The following is a 27,022-nucleotide window of genomic DNA, read 5'->3' as shown; positions in this document are numbered from 1 at the left end:
AAACTGGACTTGGAAACATCTCTCTAGGAAGTTTCCAGGAAGGTATAATTACAGCACGCCATATTCTTTCTCTGCCTGTCACATCCCTGTTGCAGCAGCAAAATGAGAAGACCCAGCAAATGGTGAAAGATGTAATTTCTTCCTTCCCTTTTGTCTATACTGTTCTTATTAAGCCCCTCTGGAGCAACACAATCTTTTTTATAGAAATGCTGATAGTACTCACCCTTTTTCTTCAATATTTTCAAACAAATATATGTATTTATAAGGCTGAAACCACACACTGAAAACAATTTTTAATATCCTACCTTGAAGATGAATGTTTAAATGAGGGAAATCAGTAAAAAACAGCACTTTCTGCAGTATAAGAGTGATAAGTCTCAAAGGTAGTAGGCCTGAAATTACATTTGAAAATGTGCCTTTTGAAATAAAGATTGTATAAAACACTTTCATATGTAAAGTTTCTTTCCCTTGTTTGTGCTTTCCTAAAAATGTGCAGAAGGTTAGGATAGATAGACACAACTTAAAGGTAGAACACAGTAGTTCTTCAGGAAAAAAAAAAAAGACATGGGAAAGCAATCTGATTATCTGATTTTTTTCAGCCTTAAATGTTTTAGAGAAGGAAACATTTGTGGTAATTGTACATGCCCTTTGAAGAGTTTTTTCCAATAGTTTTCTTTTGGAGGAAGAGGAGAGAAAGATGTTCTCTCACAAACATTCCTACTTTAAATAGACATTTCAGGAGAACAGATTCATGACCCATGCTTTATCTTATTCATGACCCGTGCTTTATCTTGGTACCTAAATTGCCAGCTGATAGATGAGACCTCCCATTTAAATTCTGTAGATTTTGGTGCTCTGGCTGTATAGCTGTGTTAACTATACTTTTTTCAGACTTCTGTAGCAGCAAATATTTTAAAAACATGAAAGAATCAATAATAATGTAAACATATTCTCAGGAGAGGATTAAAAAATAGCTGAATCCCATCACCTGCAATCACAGTCATACATGTCACACTCTCCTAAGGCCTAGTTCCATCTTGAAACACACAGGGCTATCTATCTCTGCTCAAAGTGTTATACTATTCCATAACTAAAGTGTTTCAGTGATTGAAAGTCTTTTAATTTTGATCTAAATTTATTCCTGGCAACTTCACATCCATTCACTTTCATGATAACGTTATCATTTAGCTTAAAATTCTTTATTCCTTGCAGGTGCATGTCATAGACAGAATAGTTGCCTCTCTTTTTCCTATTTGTGGTCAACCTCTGATTCTTTAAACTGCTTCTTGTTTCTGGGCAGCTCAAGTGCACTTTCCATTCCAGAGCTCAAGTTCCTACTGTGCAAGGAGCTGATGCTCATACAACTGCTTAGTAAGTCAAATACCCAACTGTGAAAGGAATTGAGCAAGATGAGCCAACATTACAGCTATAACTTTCAAACCTCATTACAGCAACTGCAAGCCTGAGACCCAACCCCTGTGTAGAAGGACCCTGAGAAGACATCATTTCACACTTGGAACTATGCCCATTGCTTCCCTTCCTTCAATCAAATCAATCAAGTGCCTTTTGACTGTCTGAAGATTTCTGCATGAGATTTGCATTGTTTAATTTGAATTTAGCTTGCTTTTCTATATATCATTCCTTTTCACCAAGCTAGCCATAGATGAAGAACAATACCTCATATTTTATTAAATTGTTTCATCCAGAAAGCTGTATTGTCTTAGTTGGTACAATCTGATCTTCTGTTATTAAATTGTGTGTCCAAATTCCCATTTGAATTTGTCCAAATCTCATTGGTTTTTCTTCTGCTTTTATTCTTTAGATAAATGTCCAGCATTTTCTGCTCTCTTGAGATATTTATACACTTCAATCAAGCTATTTTTTTTTCACTCTTCTTTTTTGATAAACTAAGAGATTAAGCTTCTAAAGTCTCTTACTTGAAGCAAATTTCCCTAACTCTCAGGTCATAGTTTAGTGGCTTTGTTCAGTACCTTTCCAAATGCTTTAATGTCCTTTTAAAACTCGGACGTGGAATTTGATGCAACATCCCAGAACTGGTCTCATTAATATCATATAAAATAATAAGTGACCTTCACGCTTCTACTCACTCTTCCAATCTTTCCACACCACTGGATAACACAGCAGCACAGTGAGAACTTCACCACAACAGTGCTGAGTTGTTTCAGGAATTCTGAATCCTTCTTCACTGCTTTCTCATGTTCACAGTTCATACACCTCTTAATATCCTCGCTCTAATTGTTTTAAACTCTCCTACTTAAATGGGCTGACTTCAGGAAAGAGGTTGTTTTCTTCACATCATCAATTGTCTCTGTCAATTCTTTTTGCATTTCTTAGTTTCAAACCATCAATTGCTTTGCATTTTCTTTCCAGATTGTAGATGGGATTGCTGAACACCATTCTTAAAAGTAGCTTGCTTTCTCAAATTTAGGATGTAGTAGCTGATCTAGAGAAGCTGCATCTAGTCTGTGTCAGGCTGCTTCTTCTCTCTAACATTTATATCCCACTTGAAATATCTTCAGCTTGACCTAACAGTTTCTGATTTAAATATGACTCTTTGTAGGTAAAGCACCTGTGATTTAGGAGAGTTTTCTATGTCCGTGATTGAAATTCCAACTTGACAGGCTTCAAGGCACTGATGCAAAGCTCATCTGTTCTCAGATTTTCAGGCAAAAAAAAGGTTAATGGACAGAATAGACCAGAGACAGGAGTAATTATAGTCCTTGTGATTCTCATTTTCTGATCTTGTCTGGTGTTGTGTGACAGCTTATTTGAAACAAAAACTCTAAATTTTAACGGTTTGAATTTGTCTGGTCAGAAATAATTTTTAATATATCTTTTGACATTTTCAATTTTTTTCTTGATTCTTTTCCACAACTTCAGCTATCAAATTTCTTTTCAATTGTTTTTGAAGGCTTAATTTACAATTTAAAGATTTTCAGGAGACATCCAGGAAATTGAAGTCAAGTACTGTTCTAAGTCTGAAATTAGAAAATAGCATAAATCCTTATAACTGATAGTAATATTTGCAAATAGCTCACAGGAACAGCTCAGAATCACTCCCAGGGAGAGCATTCTTGTTGGGAACTTTTCCTCATAAAATATGAACAGACCAGAAGACTGTCAGGTTATAATCTCTCTCCAATAAAAGACTTCAGCAATGGGAAGCTTCTACCTCCAAAAAAGTGTACAGCTTTCTTTTTCAGTAATTTAAAGTCACATTATGACTTTATGTTAAACACAAGTCCATTATACCTTGCTGATATTAAAAATCTTACTGATATTAAATTCCTATAATTCTTTCTGTTAGAAAATGCATGTACAAATTCTTTAAAGTACTGTGACAGGTCAGAATGAATTCTCTCTGGAGGCACGCAAAGCCATTCCTGGACTTATGCAATAGTTGTGTATCGAGGACAAAGTTATGTGCATTATTAACACTAAAAGGAGCTCAATTCTTGGTTCATGAAAGGAGTATACCCTCCTCTAACCCCTTAGCCAGAGGCCTAGCTTTCAGAGGCACTGTGCAGTAAAACTGAAGAGCCCTTACCATGCAGAGTAAATTTTTATATTAATCTGGACACAGAAAATCCCTTCCTAAAATGCAGTGCTTTACTTGCTTTTACCAGAATATCAAGTCTAGCTCCTTTTTAACTAGACGATTATTCCACATGCCAGCTTTGACTGATGAAAGTTTTATTTGTCGAACAGTATTCTTGAAATACATATTTTCAATAAAAGTTAAATCAAAAGGCAGAATTCTGCAGAACTCAAACAGCTTTTTCTCATTGCACCCCAAGCTTAGTAAAAGGAAAAATATTCCTTGAAGAAATATTTAGCTACAAATTACAAATGACTTTTGAGATAAAGCTTCTTTATATAAAAGGTATTAATTATGCTGAGTGTATTCTTTTCATAAGCAGGCATTGAATTATTCAAGATGCTCTGAGACTTAAAGCTTACTAATGAAAGCAAATACTAATGATTCCATCATACAAAAAGGTAAATGTCACTTTGAGAAAATCCATAGTCAGAGCAATTTCTATTTTTCCCAGTTAGCATTAGTTACCCTAATTTCAAATTACTTTATTCCATGGCAAAGCAAGAGCTACAAGTACAACAAAGAAAGATTTACAAAAATTCCATTGAAGTAAAAAAAGAGCAAAGAAACAAGTTCTTCCTTTCCAGCAAATGATATTCAAGCAAACAATGGGCCTTTCCATATTTGAGTTCTGGATAATTTATATATATTAAGAAAAAAAATATAGGATTGCATATCTCATAGTATAGAAATTTCATATACCTAAGGAGTAGAAATATAAATTCCTTACAGAAGACTACTAGAAAGAAATCTAAGTGTTTAAGTGTATATACTAAGTGTGTACACGCAGTAACTCGCTTCTCCTGCCTTCCAAGTAGATAGTACCCAACAAAGGTAATCTGACTCTTGTATCCTTTTTGCTGTATTAGTGATGTCTTACAGAAACAGAAATCACTACAAGTTGTAATAATGTGAGGAATAAGATCCGTTCAGAATTATTGATAATGAAATTATCCTATTGTGGCAATAGGATAATTTCAAACTGAACTACAAAAAGAATATGTTGAATACTTACTTTCTCAGAAATGGAAATACATTCTGCAGCTATGGGAAGAAATAAAAAACTAAGTTAGCTATTGAAAGAGAGTAAAGAAACATTTCTTACTGAAAGAGATACCAAAATATTGATAACCATTTAGAAATATCCAACAGTTTAACAATTTATGAACAATTTAAGAATATACTAATCAACTTACATATAGAATAGAATAAACACTTGCTAAGCAATTAACTCAAGGATAAAATTTAAACCTTCTGCTTTAATATTACAACTAAAAGATCTAATTTCCATTTTTAATTAAAATATGAGCAAACAATAGCATTCTAGAGGTTTCTGTGTTCATATTCTATACGTGCCCAAATTTGTAACTCTCAAGGACTAATATGAAATCTTTTTTTATTTAAGATAATAAATCCAAATTTCAATACTTGAAGACAAAAATTTTAGCTGACCTTCTAAATGGAAGTTTCTATAAAACTGTAACTTTTATCATCCTGGGTAAAAGAGTCTTGGAAAGACAGAAATTACATTCTCAGTCTGTGCTCCACATGGCCTATGCATGCACACATACTTGTATGAAATTTTTCCATTTTGATATTCCATCCATTGTTTAGAAGCAAAATTTAGCATGGTTTTTTTATGAGTCAAAAATTCCTAAAGTCTTTACATTATTCCCTGTGTTTACATCTAAACAAAAACATATTTATGTGGTTCTAAAAGAGTGACTTGATATGGAGACAATGAATTGGGTAAGTAAAGGAGGTTTAAGTCCTTCTGTAATGGATTTTTGACTTGAATTCAGCACAAACATGCAAAGCTCTTGATCTTTTTTGAGACTCCAAAAGCCACAAATAGTTTCAATTGCACCGTGTACCACAGTATAACTCAAAATTTATGTATTTTCTGACTGTTATTTTTCCAGTGTGTTGGACAGCACTCAAGAGTTGTTCCACAAAACAAAAATCTTTCCTTTGTGTCCCATGGCTGATCACAGCGCTCTCTTAACATGTGCAGAACACACTTTAGAATGTCAGTGGGAGTTGTGCATGCATATGAAGAGGGAGCTATAGGAGATGACATTTGACATGTGGCCCTGAGAAGAAAAGTTTGCCCTAAAACAGTTTCTTCAGTAAGTTGTTAGGGTTTTGCTTTGTTTTTTTGGGTTTTGTTTTTGGTTTGGTTTATTTTTGGTTGGTTTGTTTGTTTGTTTGTTTGGTGGGTTTTTTGGTTGTTGTTTTTTTTTTACCCACTTGAAGACAATGTTAAATACCACCTGCCAAGAGACTGATCTGTTTTATTACAGTTACCTATCAACATAAAACAAAAATTGGTGATAGTAGTACTATTTTAATAAATTCCTCAGTACTTCTTTTTTCTTCTGATCCAGGCTTCTCTCACAGCACACACAGTTAAAATAGATCAGTCTCAGAATAAACTCTACAATAGGACATTCCACATATGCAGATGACATTATTTAACTCTGTGATAATGATATTGATTATTGCTTACTGAAAATGTTATTAATCTTCAGAAGTTCTGAGGAAGAAGTAACCTATAACTGTGCAGAATAAAATGCATGTATGAAATGACAGATATAGAAAGAACTTACTGGTTTACTTTCTTTACTTTCTTACTACTGTTTTTGAAGTATTATCTAGCTTGAAAGACTGTCTTGGCTTTCCTGTTTTCCCATTCCTACAAAAATGAACTATGATTGACTAAATAAAATCAAAGTTTTGCTAACAAAACTTCTAACAATTTTTTGTTTGTTTGTTTGTTTGTTTTTCCTTGCTGCTAGCTTGGTAGCCACAAAGGAAACAGACAGCGCAAGATCTCGTAGCATGCCAATGTCGCCATCTGATTTCCTGGATAAGCTAATGGGGAGGATGTCAGGCTATGATGCGAGGATCAGACCAAATTTTAAAGGTAATTTCACAACTAAACTTTCAGGTTTTCAGTATGTCAGTATTACTGCACACAAAAATGCAATTTCTTAAACAAATATGAAAACTAGGAGGTCCTTTCACTCAAAAAAAAAAAGTGCCTTCTTTTGCATTTCTTTTATATGTGTGGCAGTTCATTTCAGTAGCAATACGCTCTACACCTGCCACTTTCACATCTGCCCAATTGCAGGCCTTCAGTAAATATACCTTATCCTTAGATTTGAGTTATCTGATATGATTTGTTAGTTTCTTGCATTTCCTGAAATGCTTACTGATGGATTCAGATTCCCAGCTTGGACTGCCATAGCATGAAATACTACAGAAAGCAAGATCTATGAAAGATTGGCCAAATCTTCATATCTGTCTGATTCTCAAGAGTGTGTTAATGACATTGACCATCAAACTCAAGACAGCTTATCTTAGTTACCAAGTCTACCACAAAATTATATTCCTCTTTCTTGGGCACCATTTGTGCCTTGAAATGCCAAAAGGACCATCTTTCCTCTTGTTCTTTTCCCTGTTCCCAGTTCTCCACTGAAATTTTAAGTTCTCAATACATGGAATTTTGTCTTGGCATGTTCCTTTTATGCGCTTATCACAAAGGAGATTCAATTGAAACAAAGCAGTTTCAAAGGCTGAAACAGTTTGCAAATGGAATGACTGCACTCTCCTGAGGGTCTTAGCATATTATCTAGACTCAGGCACATTAGAGTATTTAATGAAGGATTACACAAACTATATTTTTATATGAATGTGGAAAGTATCATACATAAAAAGGCCATCCATTCTAGTCTGGGAAGTCTGGGTAAATTTGACTAGTCTTCTTTCTGAAAAAAAGGAGATCCAGTCTTGTAGTGGAATCATATTTAACTATATTACTGATTTTTTAAACAAGGTATCAGTCTTTAAATTATCCAGAATATAAATAAAGTTTTGAAAGAACAAACCTATTGTGATTAAAAATTATATTATTCTTACTTTGCCTTAGTTGCTTTGTTCTATACCTATCTTCTTGAGTTCAAGAGATTCTCTTAGCTCTAGCATTTCACATAAGCCCCATATAAGGCTTTACTCCATGTTTACTACAAAAATTTTCCTTCAAGCTTCAAGCAGTGCTTTCTCCTCTAAGTCATCTGTCACTGCCTTTCCATCTTAATTTTTATTCAGCAAGAAATGTTATAATTTTTTGACATCTCCAAGTTCCAGAAACTTAAGTGGTTTTGACTCTAAAGCCACTGACATGTGCTGGTTTTACCAGAATTTGCTCAGTCTGATTCATAAGGACCATGTAAGAGATTTGTCAGATTACTTCCTCATCAGCAAACCATAAACAGTTGCTTGTGTATATGTAAACTTGTTACCCAGGATTTACTGCAGCTGGAAATGCTTTGCTCTTTTTTAAGTTAGTGGTGCTGATATTTCTCAGGAAATTATAAACGTGCACTGGAATTTTAAACACATCTCTATATGATTTGGGGATTGAATTTTATAGTTTGTCATGGATGGCATCCAATCACAATCTTCTGACGGGGCAACAGGGAAGAATAGGCAGATGGTTTAGAGATTATGAAATTAGATGCAGTACTTCTTGAAAGTATAATTCAAAGGATTTAGAGCTTTGTTTTGTAACTATTGAGACTTAAAGAGACAAAACCTAATTTGACGTTGTTCCTTTTCAAAAAGCACACATTCTAAATCTTCTGGACAGCTATGCAGTTTTAACAGATCTGCTCAGAATGATTCAGACCTACCACTAAGAATAAGTATCTCCTTAAGTGACTTTCCCACTTTTTGGTTAGTTTTATTACTCCTGCAACAAGTGCTGGGGCTTAACGCCTTTTTAAAGGTTTTAAATTGGTGACAGCTTAAAAGAAAGAGGGTAAGTACTAAAAAGATAACTCAGACATTAATTTTAAATCATTTTTTGTTCCAGTAAAATTCCTATGCAGACAAGATTTTTAATTACCGATTTTATTCATAATTAATCTTGGTCAAGGAGACAAAATTATATATTTTGTCTTCGTGGTCTGCTTTTGGATATGGAATATTGCATATGAGTTCTTGTTCAAAAAATATAATAGAGAAGACATGGTGTTTATTCAGCTGTGGAATACACCAGAAAATTGAGAATCATTGTAAAAGCTTTGTTCCAGTTGCAATTCTTTTTTTTTTAAATCTTACATTAAGCCTATAGTAAAGTGCTTCTCTTACTCACTGTCCCAGTGCAGATGATATCCATTCCTGCAAGTATGGAAAATACTTCATTGCCTTTTAAATTTGAGCACAATTATGTAATCTAGATGTAAAAAATTTAAATATTAAAGTAAAAATTTGGGCATTTATGTAGGAAAATGCAAAATATTACTTGCCCTGATAGTGGCAAGAATTTTTCAGCAATCATTAGTTTAGAAGCTTTGAAAACCAGGACCTAATTAAAAACAATTTTAATTTAGTTACATATGCTCTCCTGATCCCTTCTGGAAACTATTTCTATTTTTGGCCTTTTCCTCATTTTCTGGCAATAAAACCTTTGTTTTTTGGAATATTAAAAAGAATTTTTTTGTTTGCTTTAAATTTGCTGATTAATTTACAGATTTTATTGCCATGTGACATACTAAGACATAGAGAAGTATTACCTCCTTTTGATCTTCACAAAGTTGTGTATTTGCAATTACTGCCCACTGTATACCTTTTCCAGTGTTTTCTACTTAAGCTGGTTTTGTGTGGCAGCTTTTCATAGAATTTTTGATCCTTTTTGACATCTTTCTCCCAAATATATATATATATTAATTCATGTAATGTATTTATATATAATATTAATCTGTATCTCTTATTTATAAAACTTCTCATTATTTCTACCAGTTTGGCTGGTAGAGAGGTAAGATTTGCAAGAATAAAGTTCATGTTCACGTCCCCCACCATCATACCTGAAATCTCGGGGTTTTTTTTTTGGTTCAAGTTATACTTGCAGAACAAGGTAGGCATTTCCACTGATTACAAAATTGACACAGGTGACAGCTGACTCACAGTGAATTGTATTTCCACAATTCTGCAAAGATTTTTATAATGTCTGGATTTATATCACCTCAGCTGGTCAGTTTGTTCCTGTTCACTTGGTCTGAAATGTCTCCTACAGTCTTCATACAAAATTCCAGCAGAATGGCTCTAGTATTTGAGACAGCCAGCAATTGGAGACAAATGCTGCTACAAAGACTTCATTTGGCTTTTCTGCTCTGACCTTCTTCACTTCCGTGGACACTTTTATACCTTAATCATTTTCTTTCAGCTTTCAGATCTTGGCAGGATTCTATTTTTAATGCCTTGTAGATAGCGATCATTGTTAGCTTTTCTGTCTCTAGTGAGTTTTAGCTCTATTTCTTTTCTGCCTCTCTTTAATCTATGTTCAACTTGCCTGAATTCCTGTGTTGGAACATGACTTCCAGCTTTTACAGCTTCTCATTCGTGATTCTTTGTGACCATATTCTGGGAAGTTCATTTTTACTCTCAGCACAGTGTCTTTGAGTTAGCTCTAAAGCATTTGGAGGCTACTTTTAGCTTCTACTTTTATGTCCCTTTTAACTAGCTAGTAACTGTTTTATTGTAATTTGTAGTCCCTTTTAACTAGCTAGTAACTGTTTTATTGTAATTTGAAAGTAGGCATCAGCACTGTAGTGATTTAGAGCTTATTCTTAATAAAAGCAACGATGTTGATAAAGCAAACATATTTTAAAGTATAGTGCTATTTTAAACAAGATAGCATCACATCAAATTTGAAAGGATGGCAGGTACTACAACATGGAAGTGTTTGAATGAAACCTACCTTGCAAACAAATTAGTAATATGGGCAAGAAATACAATTTTTTCCCTGACAGTTTTTAGTGACTGCCTTCATTCATAGTCCTTACTTTTCCTTTTCCCCTTGATCCTTTTCAGGAGTTGAGCATGTAAAGCTTTTACTGAATTCTCAGAAGTACTGGATATGCTCCACAACTCTAAATCATTAACTGTGTATCAAAGTGACTGCAAGTGCTACCTCCTTACCTGAGAACTCTGCTCCATAGGTGTAGTCTTGTGTATTGCAAAGACTCAAGTATGTGTCTAAGTGTTTTGTTAGAATTGTTGTACAGGACTTCAAAACAATTTCTGCTCTCAGAAAAGAAAGCTGGATATTCCAAGTTCTCTCCTATTGGGAGAATTTTTAATGGACATTCTGATTCTTCAAGTATTTAATGTGAAATTTATTGGTCATGTTAGATTTTGCTAGTAGTAATCCACCAGTAGTGGCAGAGAATTTTTTTCTTCAGTGATACTAAAAAAGAGATATTACATAAAGGTTTATAAGACCAGTCTTCATATTCCAGATACAGATCTCTCATTGTTAGACTGCTTGCAACTACAAAAAGAATCCAGGTTCTCCAATGCTGAAGTGGTTTATTGATATAAGAATACTGAATTGTAGGAAGGTAACAAAAAAAAAACAACAACTGGAGATGGAAAAACCTTGCTTGGTTTGGACACAGACTGAAATTGATAAGGAATAATGGAAAAATTAGTATGCTTTTCCACAATGACATTTTTAAAGTGACTTCTGGAAAATAATTTAAACCCTTTTCCATGAAGAGGCAATTCCTTGTTCAGTTATCATAATGACTGCTCTGCCACTATTGATTCTTCAAAATGCAAGATAAGACAAAACAACAGTTGACTGAGGGCCCATGGTAACAAAGAATTCAGTTATAAATGGACTCAAACATTTTGTGAATTTAAGAGAAATGGGAATAGAATCTAAATGACTTTCCTGTAAGCAGTAGAGATAAGAGCAGCAATAATGCATTTATTTTCCCAGTGATGACAGATAACATTGAAGGTAGAAGCTGCCTTGAGTGAAGAAAGTCACTTTCCCCTCTAATTGTTGTGAGAAGTGACATGCATTCTCACTGAAATACACATAAAATATTTTTACTATATATTTCAAATGGGATGTTGGGTTTTTTTTTTTCATTTTTTGTATAGAAGCATGTGTGCAGGTTTATACTGAACTTTGTTTCTGTAGGTTTTTTTTTAATTGCTAAATGTGGTCAGATAGGTAGTGTACCTGTGACAAAAATCAAAAGAAAATTATAAGAAAACATTCAATTTAATGTGCGTTAAATTAGTTATGAATGTAGCATTATCTCTTCCAAAGTCAGTAAATATTGTTTACAATGGTTTATATTGAACAATCAATCAATAAGCAATAATTCTGGAACAGGGACTAGTGGGGGTTTTTTTTCTCTTTTGCAGGTCCTCCAGTTAATGTCACATGCAACATATTTATAAACAGCTTTGGATCCATTGCAGAAACAACCATGGTAAGATATTTTAACTAAGTCAATGTTTGAAGTTCAAGTGAAATATGTTCCATGAGCTCTAAAGCTAGCTAGGGCTTCTCTTCAGCTGGAACTCAGTGAAGAAGGAAATCCACTTCTGAGAATGGAAAGTGAGGATTCCTAATTTGGCAATTGATTTTTTTTTCCTAACAAAAATTTAATCATTATACCACCACACACAAGTCAAAGTAAAGGCAAGGCTAGAAGGCTTTTTTTTTAATTATTTCAACCTAAGTTTTATTGGACAGTTTCAATGAAATAATTATTAGATATATATTAATTTCAATAATGTTCCACCTTCCTAACCTCAAAAAGGGCTAATTCATTAAGCAACTTTATTAATAATATTTTTTTTTAATTTCAGCATGTACAGTGTATACTGAGATGAATACTTTATTTTTAAAATCCTTCTTCCATAGGGGTATTGCAGTGAAATAATAGAAATTACTAAAACTTTGAACTGGTATATAAAATTTGGAATAAAAAGAAGATGTTTGCATACTTTTGTACATACACTTAAAATTTGTCTACTAAAGAAAGATGGTAGAGTACAAAAAGATGAGATTTTAACAAAATGAGGAGAAGAGGTCAGCGTGTAAAGGTAGCAAAACTAGATATTGAACTGTGAATTGATAAGAACCCTCAGGATAATCACACTAAAAGGTGAGACATATGCTAGTAACTTGGAGTATATAATCACTAAAATTCACTGTGGGGAGATATTGGCATTCCTTCTCTCCCCAAGCATTTCACATTTGTTTGAAGAAAGTTAAAAACACCTCTTTGAAAACAGTTACATAGTAATTTTGGGGCAGAGCGGGTTAAAATACAGAGAGATGACAGAACAACTGTGGGAGTTTGTAAGATCCAAATATATAAAATACTCTGAAATCCCAACAATTTCAGGAGTCAGGATATGTATTTGGAATGACAGAACTGAATTGTTATAGCAAGAAAAGAAAAAAAAAGAAATCCAACCCAAACAAACAAAAACCTACCAAAAAACCCTAGTGTAACCAAGAACCAAGGGCCTGTAGTCAGGAAAACAAAAAGAAAAATTCATATGGTCAAATATTTATACCCCCTATCTTCAAGTGGTATTAACAACTGCTTGTTCTTTACCTACCTTGGAATGTAGTAGTAGATGTTATTGAGAGAGGTAGATGATTTTGTTTTCAGATAGAAAATTACTTTAATTTGTATCTGGGGGCCTTTCCAGATTGCAAATCCCAAACAGATTGACAGGGCATCTAGAGAGATTTATTCAGGTTCAATCAGAGGATTAAGCAGTACCCACATGATTAGAATAGCGTTCCACAGCTACTTCCTAATGTCTGGACAAGTGGATCTGGTCCAAAAGAGGAGACAGACCACAAGGTCAGTAAAGTTCAAAGACCTAGCCACTCAATTGCTATATAAAGGATATATACAAAGCTGGAGTTGTTAACACACAAAAATTGTCCTGAGTTTGGGAAGAAGATGATCAGGTTCACATCTCAATTGAATTTTCTCTCCAAAACCAGAGAATTTTAAACATTTCCTTTCAGTGCAACTTAGTAAAGTTAGTACAAAATTTCTATTTTATAATCAACCTACATTCTGCTCTGTGTTACCTCCAAAGCAAATTGAAACAGTCAAGGTAGACAATGACCTGGTCTGTAACAAACAGTTACAGGTAATGTAATATGTTACAGAAAATACCAAACCTGGTCAGAACCACAAGTTTTTTCATTCTCTGATTTTCATGCATTCAGAAACTGGACATTTAAGTACAACCTTGACCTTCATGATGCTTGTGTTCTGCTGAAAATGTATTCACTGACATAGCTCAAAACAGACTTCTACTTATTGTCAGCAGCTGATGACCTCTCAGAGACTCAAACATTTCTTTGCAGAACAAATGCTTTTGTCTAGATAGGACTTTCAATTGTGTGGTTTATTAGCTATTCTTCTCCCTAATACTGATGGTGAGCTTCTGAAAAACATTAAAATCTTTCTACCTTTAAATGACAATGAAAACAATCTTGCATTTCACAAACTGAAATTCTAACTATAGTTAATTCACTGCAGTTCAGTATGTCTTCAATTTTCACTATTTTATCAACTGAATGTATTGTATCCTTTAAAATTCAGGTACCTGTGTCTTAACTCATTAGAACAAATTCTTAGACTCAAAAAGACTTTAAATTCTTGATAAATACCTCTTTTTCCAAACTGTAAACAGAACTGGTTAAGTAAGCAACAGGTGCAAAATAAAAACTGGCCACTGACACCTTGTATTTAAAACTACCAGCTGATAATGGGGTACATAAATCTGTATACCAGCTTTAAAGGAGTCCAAACACATCCAGCCCTGTCCTTCGCTGTCGCTGCAATTGCCCCTGGAAGTGTCCTTCTCTGTCCGGGCCTCCCAGGGTCTCTTGCTGATGTCCAAAATCTTTGAGCTCCCTCTGCTGCCTCGGCTGTGCATAACAGAGGAAACAGGCAGAGAAGCAAGGGGTTAAAAAAGCCCACGTCGCCTGCAAAGCAGCCCGGTGCCAATTTCGCACTGCTGGGCCGAATAGCTCTCAGTAACGGCGAGGAGTGTGGCAGTGGGCAATGGGAAAGGCAGTGTGCGGCTCTCGGGCAAGCACAGTCTCTTTAACTCACCTACACCTGCTCCAACAGCTCAGGAGAGGCAGACAAACCAAAAAAGTACCATCATTTGGCTTACAGATTGTCAACTCTGTAAACTGGTTCTCCTTTCTTTTCCTTCCTTCCTTCCTTCCTTCCTTCCTTCCTTCCTTCCTTCCTTCCTTCCTTCCTTCCTTCCTTCCTTCCTTCCTTCCTTCCTTCCTTCCTTCCTTCCTTCCTTCCTTCCCTCCATGGGTTCTAGTTATTTAATATTCCATTTCTTTTTCTCAAAGTACAAATCAGAGGGTTCACAGCTGGGAAAAGAATGCCACCTCTTTCTAGGAAGCTGAGTTGGACCTAGGTGATTTTAAGTGATCATATAAGCACTTTAATTTATGTCATGTATGCTCTGAGGAGGCAGGCAAAAAAGTAAACTACATAATTGAAAGTGCCCTTAAACAAACTTTTAGCACTGGCACCACTTAGGTTCTAGCCTCACCAGTTTTCCTGTATCATCAAGCTGAATGGTAGCACTAGATCTGTGCATGATATGCACAAAGTAAGAATTTCACACTCATCCTCTAGACAAGAAAAACTCTTATTCCTTCACACATATAAAGGAAAACCTAGGACCAGTGTTTCATATTTTACATTTTGCTGTTATTCTGGGCTTTTACACATAAGAAATTAGAAATCTGGAAGAATAAAATATTAAAAAATTGCAAAAGCCCAGAATAAAATTACTATTTCATTATAATGAAATTAACATAACATATTTAATACAAATTAACATGTAAAGTTTTTAATTTGAGATAAATAGTAACACTGAAGCACATATAACATTAAAAATCTGACAAATTTGTTGGATTGCTTGATCACATAAATTAAATGTATATTGGTGGTATAGGAACTATATCCTACAGGAAAGCAAATACTTTTTTTACTGATGCAGTGGAACTTAAATTTCAGCTTTTATCACAATACCCTGAAAAATTCCTTAGAGAATTTTTGTAACTCAAGCTGCACTCAGCTTGCTTTCACACTGTATCTCCTAAAGCTAAAAGATTTTGTGATCATTAAGAGCAGTGGCATGTATATTGTTGGTAATTACCCAAAAATAAGAGGAGAGATTATTCAGTCACACAAGGTCAAAATAATATCAGTGCCAACATTTTCAGCTGCAAATGTTCAGAGTCAGAATACTGAATACACAAAACAATTAGTCTATTGGGTAAGTAGTAGGCCCTACCAAAATATCTGTTTTTATTCTAGGAAATGTGACTGATAAACTTGCTCAAGGTTTTCTGAGTTTTAAAGGTCAGGTACAAAACTGACCTTAATTCAGATTTACAGCAATTTTGACTCAGGGTGTGTTAATACGCTTAGCATAATGCATGTGCTCAAAATGCATTGAAGGGGACTCTCACAGAAAGATGTGATGGCAAATAACAACAGTGCAGACAATTAACGCTGAATTAATTAATTTAATTATAGTCTAACACTCTTAATTAATCTCAATTAACAATTGAAAGTCATGTTTCTTATTTGTCCTTACCATGTTTTTGCTCAGGGGTATTTTTTGATTCAGTCTGAAAAGAATTTAACGTTGATAAACGTTAAATAGATAGAAAGATAGATCTTTCTGTACTCCCCCCACTAATGAGATCATCTTGCATTTGCAAATAAAATATGCTTTTAAACCACACCAACACATTTTTAAGCCAACAAATTACTGTCCTTTAATGACTCACAGGTCTTTAATTTCTTTAGCTTCATCTTTCTTCAATAAGCATTCCTGATTTGGTTCTATCATACCTATTCTAGGTTGTCTTTCAGTAGATTGCTTGGAAGTGTTCTCGTGTGCACCTTAAAAACCTCAATGATAAAGAGCTTCATCAAGCATTTTCCTCAAATGAATCATTTAGGCTGATATCTCAAATACAAAGAAATAGATGCCTTTCTTTACTGAAACACACTGAAAAGTCTGTCCAGTATATATAGCAATGTGTTAATACTGAAGTGTGAGGAAGAAACACCTATGCTTTGTATCTCAGATGAGTGAAAGCAAGGCCTCTCAATAATGGCCACTTTACAGTTTCAGAATTTAAAAAAAAAAAGAGGTCCCTGTTTAACAATCAACTCCCTTCTATCATGGCACAGAAAAATGGATTGTTCTTGTGCAAGTTTGGGCATCAGATTATATAACATCTTTTAGTTTTATCATACACTGGCCACTGCCACCATGATCCTGGGTTACAGAGTCACAAGTAGACAGAGATTTTACAAATTCTAGTGGGTCTACAGCTGTCTAGTTTGTTACATGTCCAGAGTAATCCAGGCAAAACTGTTGCTGAACCTGCATTCTAAGCAGAGAGATCATATCACCCTTCTGAGATACAGCATCTATTCCATATTATAAGGAAACTCTATAGGATGCAGCCAAAGTTTGCTTGGAAAAACACATCAGTGTTTTATGCAAGATACAAATTAGCAAACAAATGGCATATTTTTTTTTTCAAATTTAAAAAGTAATTCCTATACCCATTGATTTTCCAAGCAGAAATTGAAAGCATTTTTATGTACACTTCTGCTCTGGAACTTTGAGTTTAGGATAACTTTTTAGATGGGAATTTTTGAATTATCTAGAAATTGTGGTGGAAGATATCATGTAAAACACTGGCTGGCTTTACAACAGCATAACAAAGTGAAGAGGGACAAGAAAATATGAGGCAAAGGTATCAGAGCCATGTTCCAAATGTCTCACCAAGTTGCAAGGTGTGACATGGCATTGCATTGCAACAGTGGATCAAGGGTGATGTGCTGTATTGCACATCACTAACAGGTGTTGAGGACTTGTTTTCAGAGATGCTGGTTAAGAATGAGTTCCATTTGAAACTGTGCATAGAAACATGAGAGTCAAGAATCTGATTTGCTGATATATCCAGAAAATCTCTCTAGACTACTAGCAAATGCATACAGTATCTCGTGCTTCGACTTCCTGGTCCTGGAAGAAATGTCAAATCAGGTATACAATTATCTATACCAACTTCAGGTATAAGCAAGTTCTGAAAACAAAACCCATTAGTCAGAGATTGTTTCCTAGATCAAGGGAAATGGTAGCAGTAGTAGCCTTGCTCCTTGTGCATTGGGTCACATGTTTTTTAATTCTTGTTTACATTAATGGAAACCAAATATTTTTTACCTCATTTGAAGAAAAAACTGAATCCAGACCTACAGTTGACTTACTACTCTAAGCTAGAAGCAATTGTTCTGGTTTATCTAAAATAGGTAAATATTTACCAGCACAGGTGTTATAATCAGCTCATCCAGACATACAAATGTATCCTTCTTTCTGGTGCATTTTAATAAGCATTCTTAAAGAATTTGCAAAACACTGTATAATAGAGAAAGCTGAACAGTTCAGTTTATAGGCACAAAGCTTTCCACTTCCCCATAGCACTTACTGCAATCATTAACTACAGAAGACCTGAAGTGACCTCCTACATCATCAGCTCAAGCCCTTGCTACTGCATACAGTGCTGCTTTAAATACTACTGATCACCTGTTCTAATACTTCCTAAAACAAAAATGGTTTCTTTACAAACTTATCAAAGGTTCTTCCAGAATCGTTATCTTCTCATTCCAAGGGAGACAGCCTTTAGTTAATTTTTATATCCTTTTTTACCTAAAGTGATTTAATCTTCTAGCAAAGCTGGGAAACAGTTCACACCTCTTATTTCCCTTTATCTATGTTTGTTTGCACTGATTCCTCTTCCTCAGACTGCTCTTTTTCACTTAAAGGGAAAACCATTACTTGTACAGCACTGCACTATGAAATCATGTGCATTACTCCCTTCCCTCCCAGTATCTTCTTACTTACTTCCACATTATTATATTAGTCTTTCACATTATTATATTAGTTTTCAATCTGTTTGAAGGCAGTAATCAGATAGGCTGTTCCTAAAAATCTACATCCTGATATAGCAATTGCAGCATTATCCAGAAAAAGATGTGAAAATATCTAATTTGCAAGCTGAGTTCCACTCAGTCACTATTGTAGGAAATCTTAGTATCTGTGAAAATAAGATTGTGGCATCACTACATAGCTCTGTTCACATCATATGAGGTATGCTCTTAATGAAGTTTCTTATTTTTTTATAATCGTGAAAGATTAACTCCCTTGGGCTTATGATAATGCAACATTCGTGATGATTTCTAAAATCAGAACACAGATATCAGTGTAAAAACATTATTAAAAATAGTTAAATCAAAGGAATAGGTCAAAAGTGATAGTTTTAAAAATATCTTTAGTGTAACTGCTTCATTATATGTATTTAAGCAATGGAAATTAAACTCATCATGATATATGTGGATTTTATCCTTAACTCCCATTAATGCTAATAGGAGTTAAGTCCATAAATCCCCATCCATCACTGTATGACTGTAGCCTGTCTCCCTCAGTTTTGCATGAACTTGAAATTTACTAGCTCTGCTTATAGTAACAAGAGCTGCAGTGGACTTTAGAATAATTGTTGAATGAACCTGAATTAAGAAAATAAAGGATTTTCAGATTGTCACCTTTGTTCCTAATTCTGTTCTTGAGTCTAATAAATATGCCCTGGAAAAGTTCTCGGTACTAGCATTCTACATGACCTTGAAATTCTTGATTTGAATAAATTTCAAAGCATCATTTTAGCATCAGTTAAAAACTCCATTCTCCCACCATGTTTTTATTCTATTCTGAACACTTGGTACTTCCTGCACTCTGGGTGTGCGTATGCTGGGTGTGATTTTTTAATTACAGCAGCCAAAGTAATCACTCAACATAAAAGATCTGTATGCTCAGACTCCTATGCATCATACCAATACTGCAAAGATGTATTGTAAACCATATATTTAAAAAGAAAGTTGAAACCATTTTATAATACTTTAAAATTAAACAGTAAAATTATACAATTCATCAAAAGTGCTTGTAAGAATCTGTATTTACATACCAGATTCTTTTTTTTCCATAGACAATACACAGCATGCTATCAATTATGGCTGTTAAAAGCTAGCAGAACAAGAAGTATTATGAATCTGTGAATCAGACTTTAATTTTCTTTAAAAGTCAATATGATCACAGCAAGGTTGGTATGATATGCATTGTCTACTGACATGGCACTCCCTATGTCATTACTGCATTACATCAGTAGTGTTAGACCTCTTCCTCCCCCCTCCAAATCCTTTTAGAGCCTAATACCAATCTAAAAATTAAAAAAAATCTCATAATCTCTCAAGTAGTTTGATTTCTTTTTGCACAAAGTAACCCTTATGACTTCAGAATCTCAGACATACTATGTGGGTCTCAGCAGCAGCAGCCATCTCCTTCAGCACAGAAATTGGGTTCTGTCTTCTCTCACTCCTAATCACTCCAATTTGACCCTTTATCTAGTTAACCATCTTACCCAGGAAGTGCTACTCTGCTGTTTAGATTCATCAGACAGGTGTCTCTAGACAGAGATCTACAGATGGACTCTTTCCTCCCTCTCTCCAAATTGCAGGTAATCCCAACTCACAGGCTTCTCTGCTCCTATGCCTCTAATGCTCCAGCTTGCTGAGGCTTTGAAATTCTCAACAATTTCTTCCAGGGCTGAAAAGCACTGCAAAGCCAACAAAAATCCCTTGTCATGATTTAACCCCAGCCAGCAAACAAGAACCACACAGCCTCTCTCTTATTCCTCCACCAGTGGGATCAGGGAGAGAATTAATTGCGAGGGTAAAAGTCAGAGGAATCGTGGGCTGAGATAAAGAGAGTTTAATAGGGAAAGCAAAAGTTGCACACACAAGCAAAGCAAAACAAGGAATGAATTTACTGCTTCCCATGGGCAAGCAGGTGTTCAGCCATTCCCAGGAAAGCAGGGCTCCATCACACATAACAGTTACTTGGCAAGACAAACACAATCACTCCAAATATGCCCCTCCTCCTTCTTGCCCCTCTACCCATTTCTCACCCCTGATATATACTGAGCACAATGCCATATGGTCCTGTTGGGTATAGTGCCTTGGTCAGTGGGTGTTAGCCATGCCAGCTCTGTCTCTTCCCTATTTCCCACGCATTCCCAGTCTCTTCACCAGCACAGCAGTTGGAAAAACAAAACAAAACAAAACAAAACAAAACAAAACAAAAAAAAAAAAAAGCTTTGGCTCTGTTAAAGCATTTCTCAGCAATAACAGAAGACCTCTATATTATCAACCTTGTGCTCAGCACATATCAAAACATAGCGCGGTAACAGCCACTGTGAAGTAAATTAACTTTACCTCAGCTCAAACAAGCTGCAGACTTCTCCAGAGTTGAGAAAGATCCCAACTTGCAAGCCTCTAGGCCTAAAATTTAATTTTGCCAAGGAGCTAATTTAGTCCTATATCATTCTTTCCCATAAAAAAAAAGAAACAGGCAGACACCTCCTCAAGGCATTTCTCATTGGAAACCGAGGCAGTGTGAATAAATACTAACCTAAAACTTTATTACAACAATTAAGATATTGAAGGTGAATGATAAACATATTGAACACACATAACTGAAAAAAGTAGGTATTCATTATTTCTTGTTTACCTCTTTTTGATGATAAAACAATAATCTTCGAAAGCACTCTTGGAGAATCTGAATTTATTTCCTTGCTTTAAAAAATAACCAGTCTTTACAGTGCTTGATCTTTCAGTCACTAAGTTTCTTTTTCAGTTAATGGATTTCAAAACGTAAATGTATAGGAACATATGCAAGCTAATTTATTGGCATAACAGGATTAGTTAAAGAAGATTTCTGGTCTGATTTCCATCTACAAACACTGTAAGCTACAATATGCCAGATCTCTCACAATCTTCTTTTTAGTTCCTCTATCTTCTTTTAGAAGATTTAAATTGAGTGAGGGTTTAGCTACTTAACTTCTGGTAGGATTGAAGGGCTAGAATACTGAAAATTTGATGTTTCTAGTCAACCATTATTAGGTCCCTTGTTTGCAATATATTTTTCCTTTTTTTTTGTGAATGTGGCTGCTCTACAGTTTCAGAAAAATGACTTTATTAAATACATAATTTGCATGTTAATGTATATCATATATGCATATAAAATATATACTAAATACAAATATAATGAGAGTTTTCATTGCATATATTGATATTTTACACTGGTTAATTAATTTCCCAGCTTAGCAAAATGTAGGGAAAATATTTTAGATTTTTACCTGTGACTACTGTTCTGGTATCACTGTGGTATTACAAATTACAGTCTCTGAGATCTTTTAAAATAAGGATTCACTTTTCAATAAGTTACCTTTACTTCTACCCCTTGGTAGAAGCTCATCATGGACCTAGTGGAAGGCCATAAAATGTATATTTCTTCTTTCTCCCTTTCTACTCATCTAGACCCACATGTACTCATTCACAAAGTTAATTTCTTCATGAAAGGAACAGGTTAGTAAATCGATAGTGAATGAAGCTTTTGTCTGTTGAAGTTTTATTTAGTTGCCCAAGTGTATTTAGTGTGGCCTTAATAATCCCTAAGAACCCCTGAGTTATCTGGGAAGGTAGACATATCACAGGATTGCAAAATACATGCATCTTTTTTAACCAGCAGCCAAAAGGCAAAACATCTTAAGGCTTTTCAAACGCCACCAGATGATGTCTTTGGGTAGACAAATAAATTGTTCCCTTTCTCCTCGGTACTGGTACAGTACAAATACACATAAAATTTTATGTGTTGCCAGACCTCTTGGTGCATTTCATGCATATCAACGAATTTAAGGTCAACTCATATCTGATCAAGTTTGTTTAAGTTAGAAATATATTCCTTCTCATAGCCCACTTGAGCAGGTGTTTAGACTACAGGAGTTAGCAGGCCCTGCTTCTGGGCTTGACCTAGTTTAGCTTTACCTTTTATTTTACCTTATTTACCCTATTCTAGACAATGTCATATTTGTCTACCAACACAAGGAAGGCATCAGAGAAATTTAATATGGAATTCCCAAAATTGTATTTGATCTAATTTGGTTATATTTCTCTGAGGAGATGAAACAGAGGGTGATTTCAAATGCATGTTTTCAGTAAAGAATTATAAAATTAGCCCATTCGGTCACTCATTTAAACCAGTCATATTCAAAAGTCTAACATAAAATTCATTAATAACAAAACAGAATATATAGCACCAAAAATTCATTTGAATAAATGAAAAATCATAGAAAAAATTTATTTTTAACTTAGCAAATACTTTCTGCTGTAGAGCAAAAACTTCTTCAGGGACACATCATTTGCTTGCAGAAAAAAAACAGAATCTTTTTTCAACTGAGAACATGGCAAGGACCAAATGAAGACAGAGGCTTAGTGTACGTTGTTTGTTCATGTAATTGTCATGTCCTTTATCATCTAATCACTTATCCTACTGCTTGAAAGTGCAAACATTTTAAAAGCCCCTGAGCTAAAGCTTAAAAAAGCAATTACACTGAACAAGTTTCGAAATGTGATTTTAGTGTAATGCATTAGGACTTGGGAACACACAGCTTCCATTAAATATGGGAGTAGTATATTGAATCTTTAATTAATAAATATTCTAGAACATGCAGTAGGAGCTATGACAAACATTATTATACAATATGTCAGTACTATAATTAATCTTTTTAAGAATAAACATCCTAGATATTAACTACCTTTGACTTCTGACGATTATATGTGAGCATAGAAACTGAAATCCAGTATTGCTACTGATAATAAACTCAACAAAGTAATTCAATGCTAAAATAAACCAAACTCATCCATTTGCAATGTTTTATCCTTAAAAGGTATGGAAAGTGAGTAGATATTGTAACACACTGTTGAATTCAACTGATTTTTGAATGTCTTGTGAAAAAGACAAGGGAGTAAGTAAGGCAAAAATCAAGGAGCTCTCTCAGAAACTACTGACTGTATTCTTTGTTTAGCTGTGGATTGAATGATAAAGTCTGATAGCTCTGGGCTAACAAGCATCCTGTAAATGACCCAATACTTTATCTAAGGCAAAGACAGAACTGTAGTAGTTGCAGTAGGTTCTCATCCTCCACATTTGTAGTGGTGGCAAATGAGGTATAACTTACCCCAGAAGAAAATAAAGCAAAGAGTGTTCATCTGTGCCAGCCAGAATGCTAACAGAAGCCATATCACTTCAGAATCCAATGGTATGAAAGCAGGTGGCACACCTAAGGAGAGCACTAGGTGCAGAAGTTGTGTGTAAGTGTATTTGCTGAACTCTAAATTTTAAGTTTATAAGGAAGTCTGAGAGGTCTGATATTGCAGGTAGCAATGTTGAAGTACTAGTTTTAGCCAGCTCTTTGCCAAGTGACTTCTAGTTCTATTGACTTCAATATGAATGTTGATTAATAGTTATTGGAATCAAACTCTGAAAGGAATTAGGTAAAATTGAAATAAGGTTTTAACCAAACCATTCACAGGACACCCATTAGGATGTCTACTAGCTCTTAAATGTATAAGAAACAAACAAAACCAAACTAAAACCCCAAAAATTAATTTACCAAAAAGAACCCAAAACCCTAGAAATATTAAAGACATTAATACACACCTTAAAATCTACTGCTCAGAGGAGCTGTTCATTTAAGTCCATCAACAGTCTTTTCTGAATAGCTCAAATAATTTTTAAATCTTCCTGAGATCAGAGGCAAGTTAGTTGTCACCTAAACCTCCCATCCATCTGAGCCATCCTACTTAATGGAGGGAGCAGGAGCGCCCACAATTTCCAATATAGAGTAGGATTAGAGCTTTTTCCTGGAACAGAGCAGACCTTATTGCTCATCCTCAGCCTTCAAGGGCTGAAATCTAGACATCCTAATCACCCACAGTGTGTTTAGCCAACTAACTTCAGGCAGGACCAGACAGGAAAATTTTCCATCTGTTTGCATGTGGAACTGAATCTTCTTCCTTATACAGAAGAATCACAGGAAGATTAGAAACAAAAATTGCAAGAAGAAGTAATTTTCCTAAGGCACATCCATGAAGACATTGCTGTCCGAGGGAGGAATCATGTGGTTCTAGAAAATTCAGTTACTTTGTACTAAAGAAGTTGTACAGTACTGCAGTTGCTCTCAGCCTCTCTATGGGTTCTTTAATTCCAGAATCTGAACAAGAAGGACATCCTTAGTTTTACCCACTGCCAAAATCAGTTTTGGAAAGAGAGATCCCACCTATGGATGCATCCAGCAGATCACCAAGAAAAATTCTCTTTGCTATAGACAAACACTTCATCATAATTAACAGTGTATCTGCATTGCTTCTTGTAATGAATGTCCTACAGCTCTTCAGTACAGAAAAGCATGTTCTCAGGGATGTTTGGCAAGAGTCAAATATTGGTACTCGGACACAGATTTAATGTGTCAATTAAAGCTACGTGCTAAGCAATTGATTTAAATCACATTTAATTTCTCTTTAGCTGCTGTGGTAAATCTTTGACAGATTAATGAGTTACAGTTAATGGTGGAGCTTGAAGATTGTTGCAATTGGTTTTCACTCATTAATTGAAATGCCAAACAGCTTAGATATATGCACTATCCTTACTGCAGTTCAGCCCTGGCATCATAGAATGTTAAGGGATTGGAATGGACCTTAAAGACCATGGGAAGGGACACCCCCCACTAGACCAGGCTGCTGAAAGCCTTTTCCAGCCTGCCCTTGATTGTTGCCAGGATTGCAGCATCCAGAACCTCCCTGTTCCAGTGTTGTTCTGCAGGCTGAACAGCTCCAACTTTCTTACCATGTCTTTGTAGCAGAGGTTTTCCTGTCCTCTTACCAACTTTGTGGCTCTCCTCTGGACTTGCTCAAGCAGTTCCCTTCTTATGCTGGGAACATGGGAACTTTAAATAGTACTCCAGTAATAGGGCAAAGATGTAATAAAAATAAATAATCCCCTTATTTACTATAATAAATAAGATCAATGAAAATATTACCAGTGTTTGTTAGCATAAGAAAATAGATGAACCACTTCGGTTCAGTCTAAATTTATTGAAAGTTAAGGAAGGATATTCTTGTCTTTAGATTTAAAATATTTTCTCCCTCTCCTTTGATATAGTAACAGAAAGCAACCAAGTAATAAATAAAGTCATAACACAAGTCCTTTGCATTATCAGTTTAAAGAAAGCCAACTTTTCACGTCTACTCTCACAGAACTGACTGCCCTGTCCAGTCCTGTATCAACCTTCCCTGCACTTTCTTTTACATATCCTTTTGAACAGATAAGGCTGCACCATAAGTAATCCCAGTAATGATGGAACTCGAACAATTAGGCATGCGGAAATACAAGGCAATCTCAGAATACAAAAACTATATTTACATTTCTCAAACGCGAGTGTGAATTTCACAGTTCTCCTACTTTGATTTTGCAATGGCATTGGTAACCTGCATGGAAAATGACGACAATTTGAGTGGTTAACTTCAATTTAAAATATTTGAGTTTCTGTACTAGAAATGTTTTGTCAATGGCATATTGAAATTGTTAGCTGAAAAACGTTTGGTCCAGTCTGAAATTTTCAGCTATGTAAAGGAAAACAAGAAAATTCCATCTATTTGGACAAAGTAATTGATTACCTAATATGCGGCCACAGTACTTAAAAACAGTGAATAAATTTAAAATGGAAAGATGTTATTACCACAAATAAGGCCATCCTGTCTAATTATACCAATCAAGGCAGCAATAAAAAGCATGTCAAATTGCATGTTTTTCAGACACTAAGACAGTTATTTTGGAAAATCTCAGAAGTAAAAATTAAAATTATCAATGTTTTCTTCTACAGCAGTGAAAATGAGCTTTCATTACAAGTGTCATAGTTAACTCACGAAGAAAAAATTTTCTACAAGAACAATATTTGTTATAGTGTCTTATGTTTACTCTTAACAGTGTTCTTCCAAAAATCTGTAAGAACTTTCTCATATTAAAATTTTACAGTGAGTTATAACAAGTGAAAGAAGAATCCTTTGATTACATCATGCAAAAGACAAGTCTAGATTTCACTTAGCAGTATATATATTAGGCAAAATTATTATATTTGGAATAGCAACAGAGAGAGTTCTGTAATTTATGCATGAAATTCTGAGGACTTGGTTCAAATAACAGCATACAAAACTTATGAGAACAGGTGATATTCAATGTTCAAATGAGGGGCATATTTTGGAATCTCTCAGATCTGGAAGGATTTCACATGAAGTGCATATGAAAAATGCTTTAAAGAAATAGTGAGAATTAAGAAATTAGTATCTTGAAGATTTGTGGAAAAATCTCAAAACAGCTACAGTCTGTATGTTGTGGTGATACAGCTCTATCTGTATAAGTATAATGGTAGAAATCAAAATATCCTGTAAGTGTTTCAGATTTTACTGTGTGCTGGAAATTACTAATCAAAATGTTAATACCAAGGTCCATAGTGGCCTGAGCCTTGGCATGGACAGCAAAGAGCAATTACCTGAT

At 34.8% G+C, this 27,022-nt stretch overlaps 1 protein-coding gene across 3 annotated transcripts in view; it reads left to right on the top strand.

The window, feature by feature from the left end:
- The window catches only part of GLRA3 (glycine receptor alpha 3), an 86,055-nt gene that overhangs the window by 14,871 nt on the left and 44,162 nt on the right, over positions 1–27,022 (top strand). For 2 of the 3 annotated variants that reach the window (XM_036382236.1, XM_036382235.1), the window contains exons 2-3: positions 6,418–6,545; positions 11,846–11,913. In XM_036382236.1, the coding sequence (XP_036238129.1) occupies positions 6,418–6,545; positions 11,846–11,913 (196 nt within the window). Of the gene's footprint in view, positions 1–5,541; positions 5,749–6,417; positions 6,546–11,845; positions 11,914–27,022 lie in introns of all 3 variants that reach the window. The other variant, XM_036382237.1, reaches the window with a different exon arrangement.

This window comes from Molothrus ater, chromosome 4 (assembly GCF_012460135.2).
Source record: "Molothrus ater isolate BHLD 08-10-18 breed brown headed cowbird chromosome 4, BPBGC_Mater_1.1, whole genome shotgun sequence".
NCBI lineage: Eukaryota > Metazoa > Chordata > Aves > Passeriformes > Icteridae > Molothrus > Molothrus ater.
The sequence above is the reverse complement of the archived record's forward strand: the minus strand, read 5'-3'. Positions and strand labels throughout refer to the sequence as shown.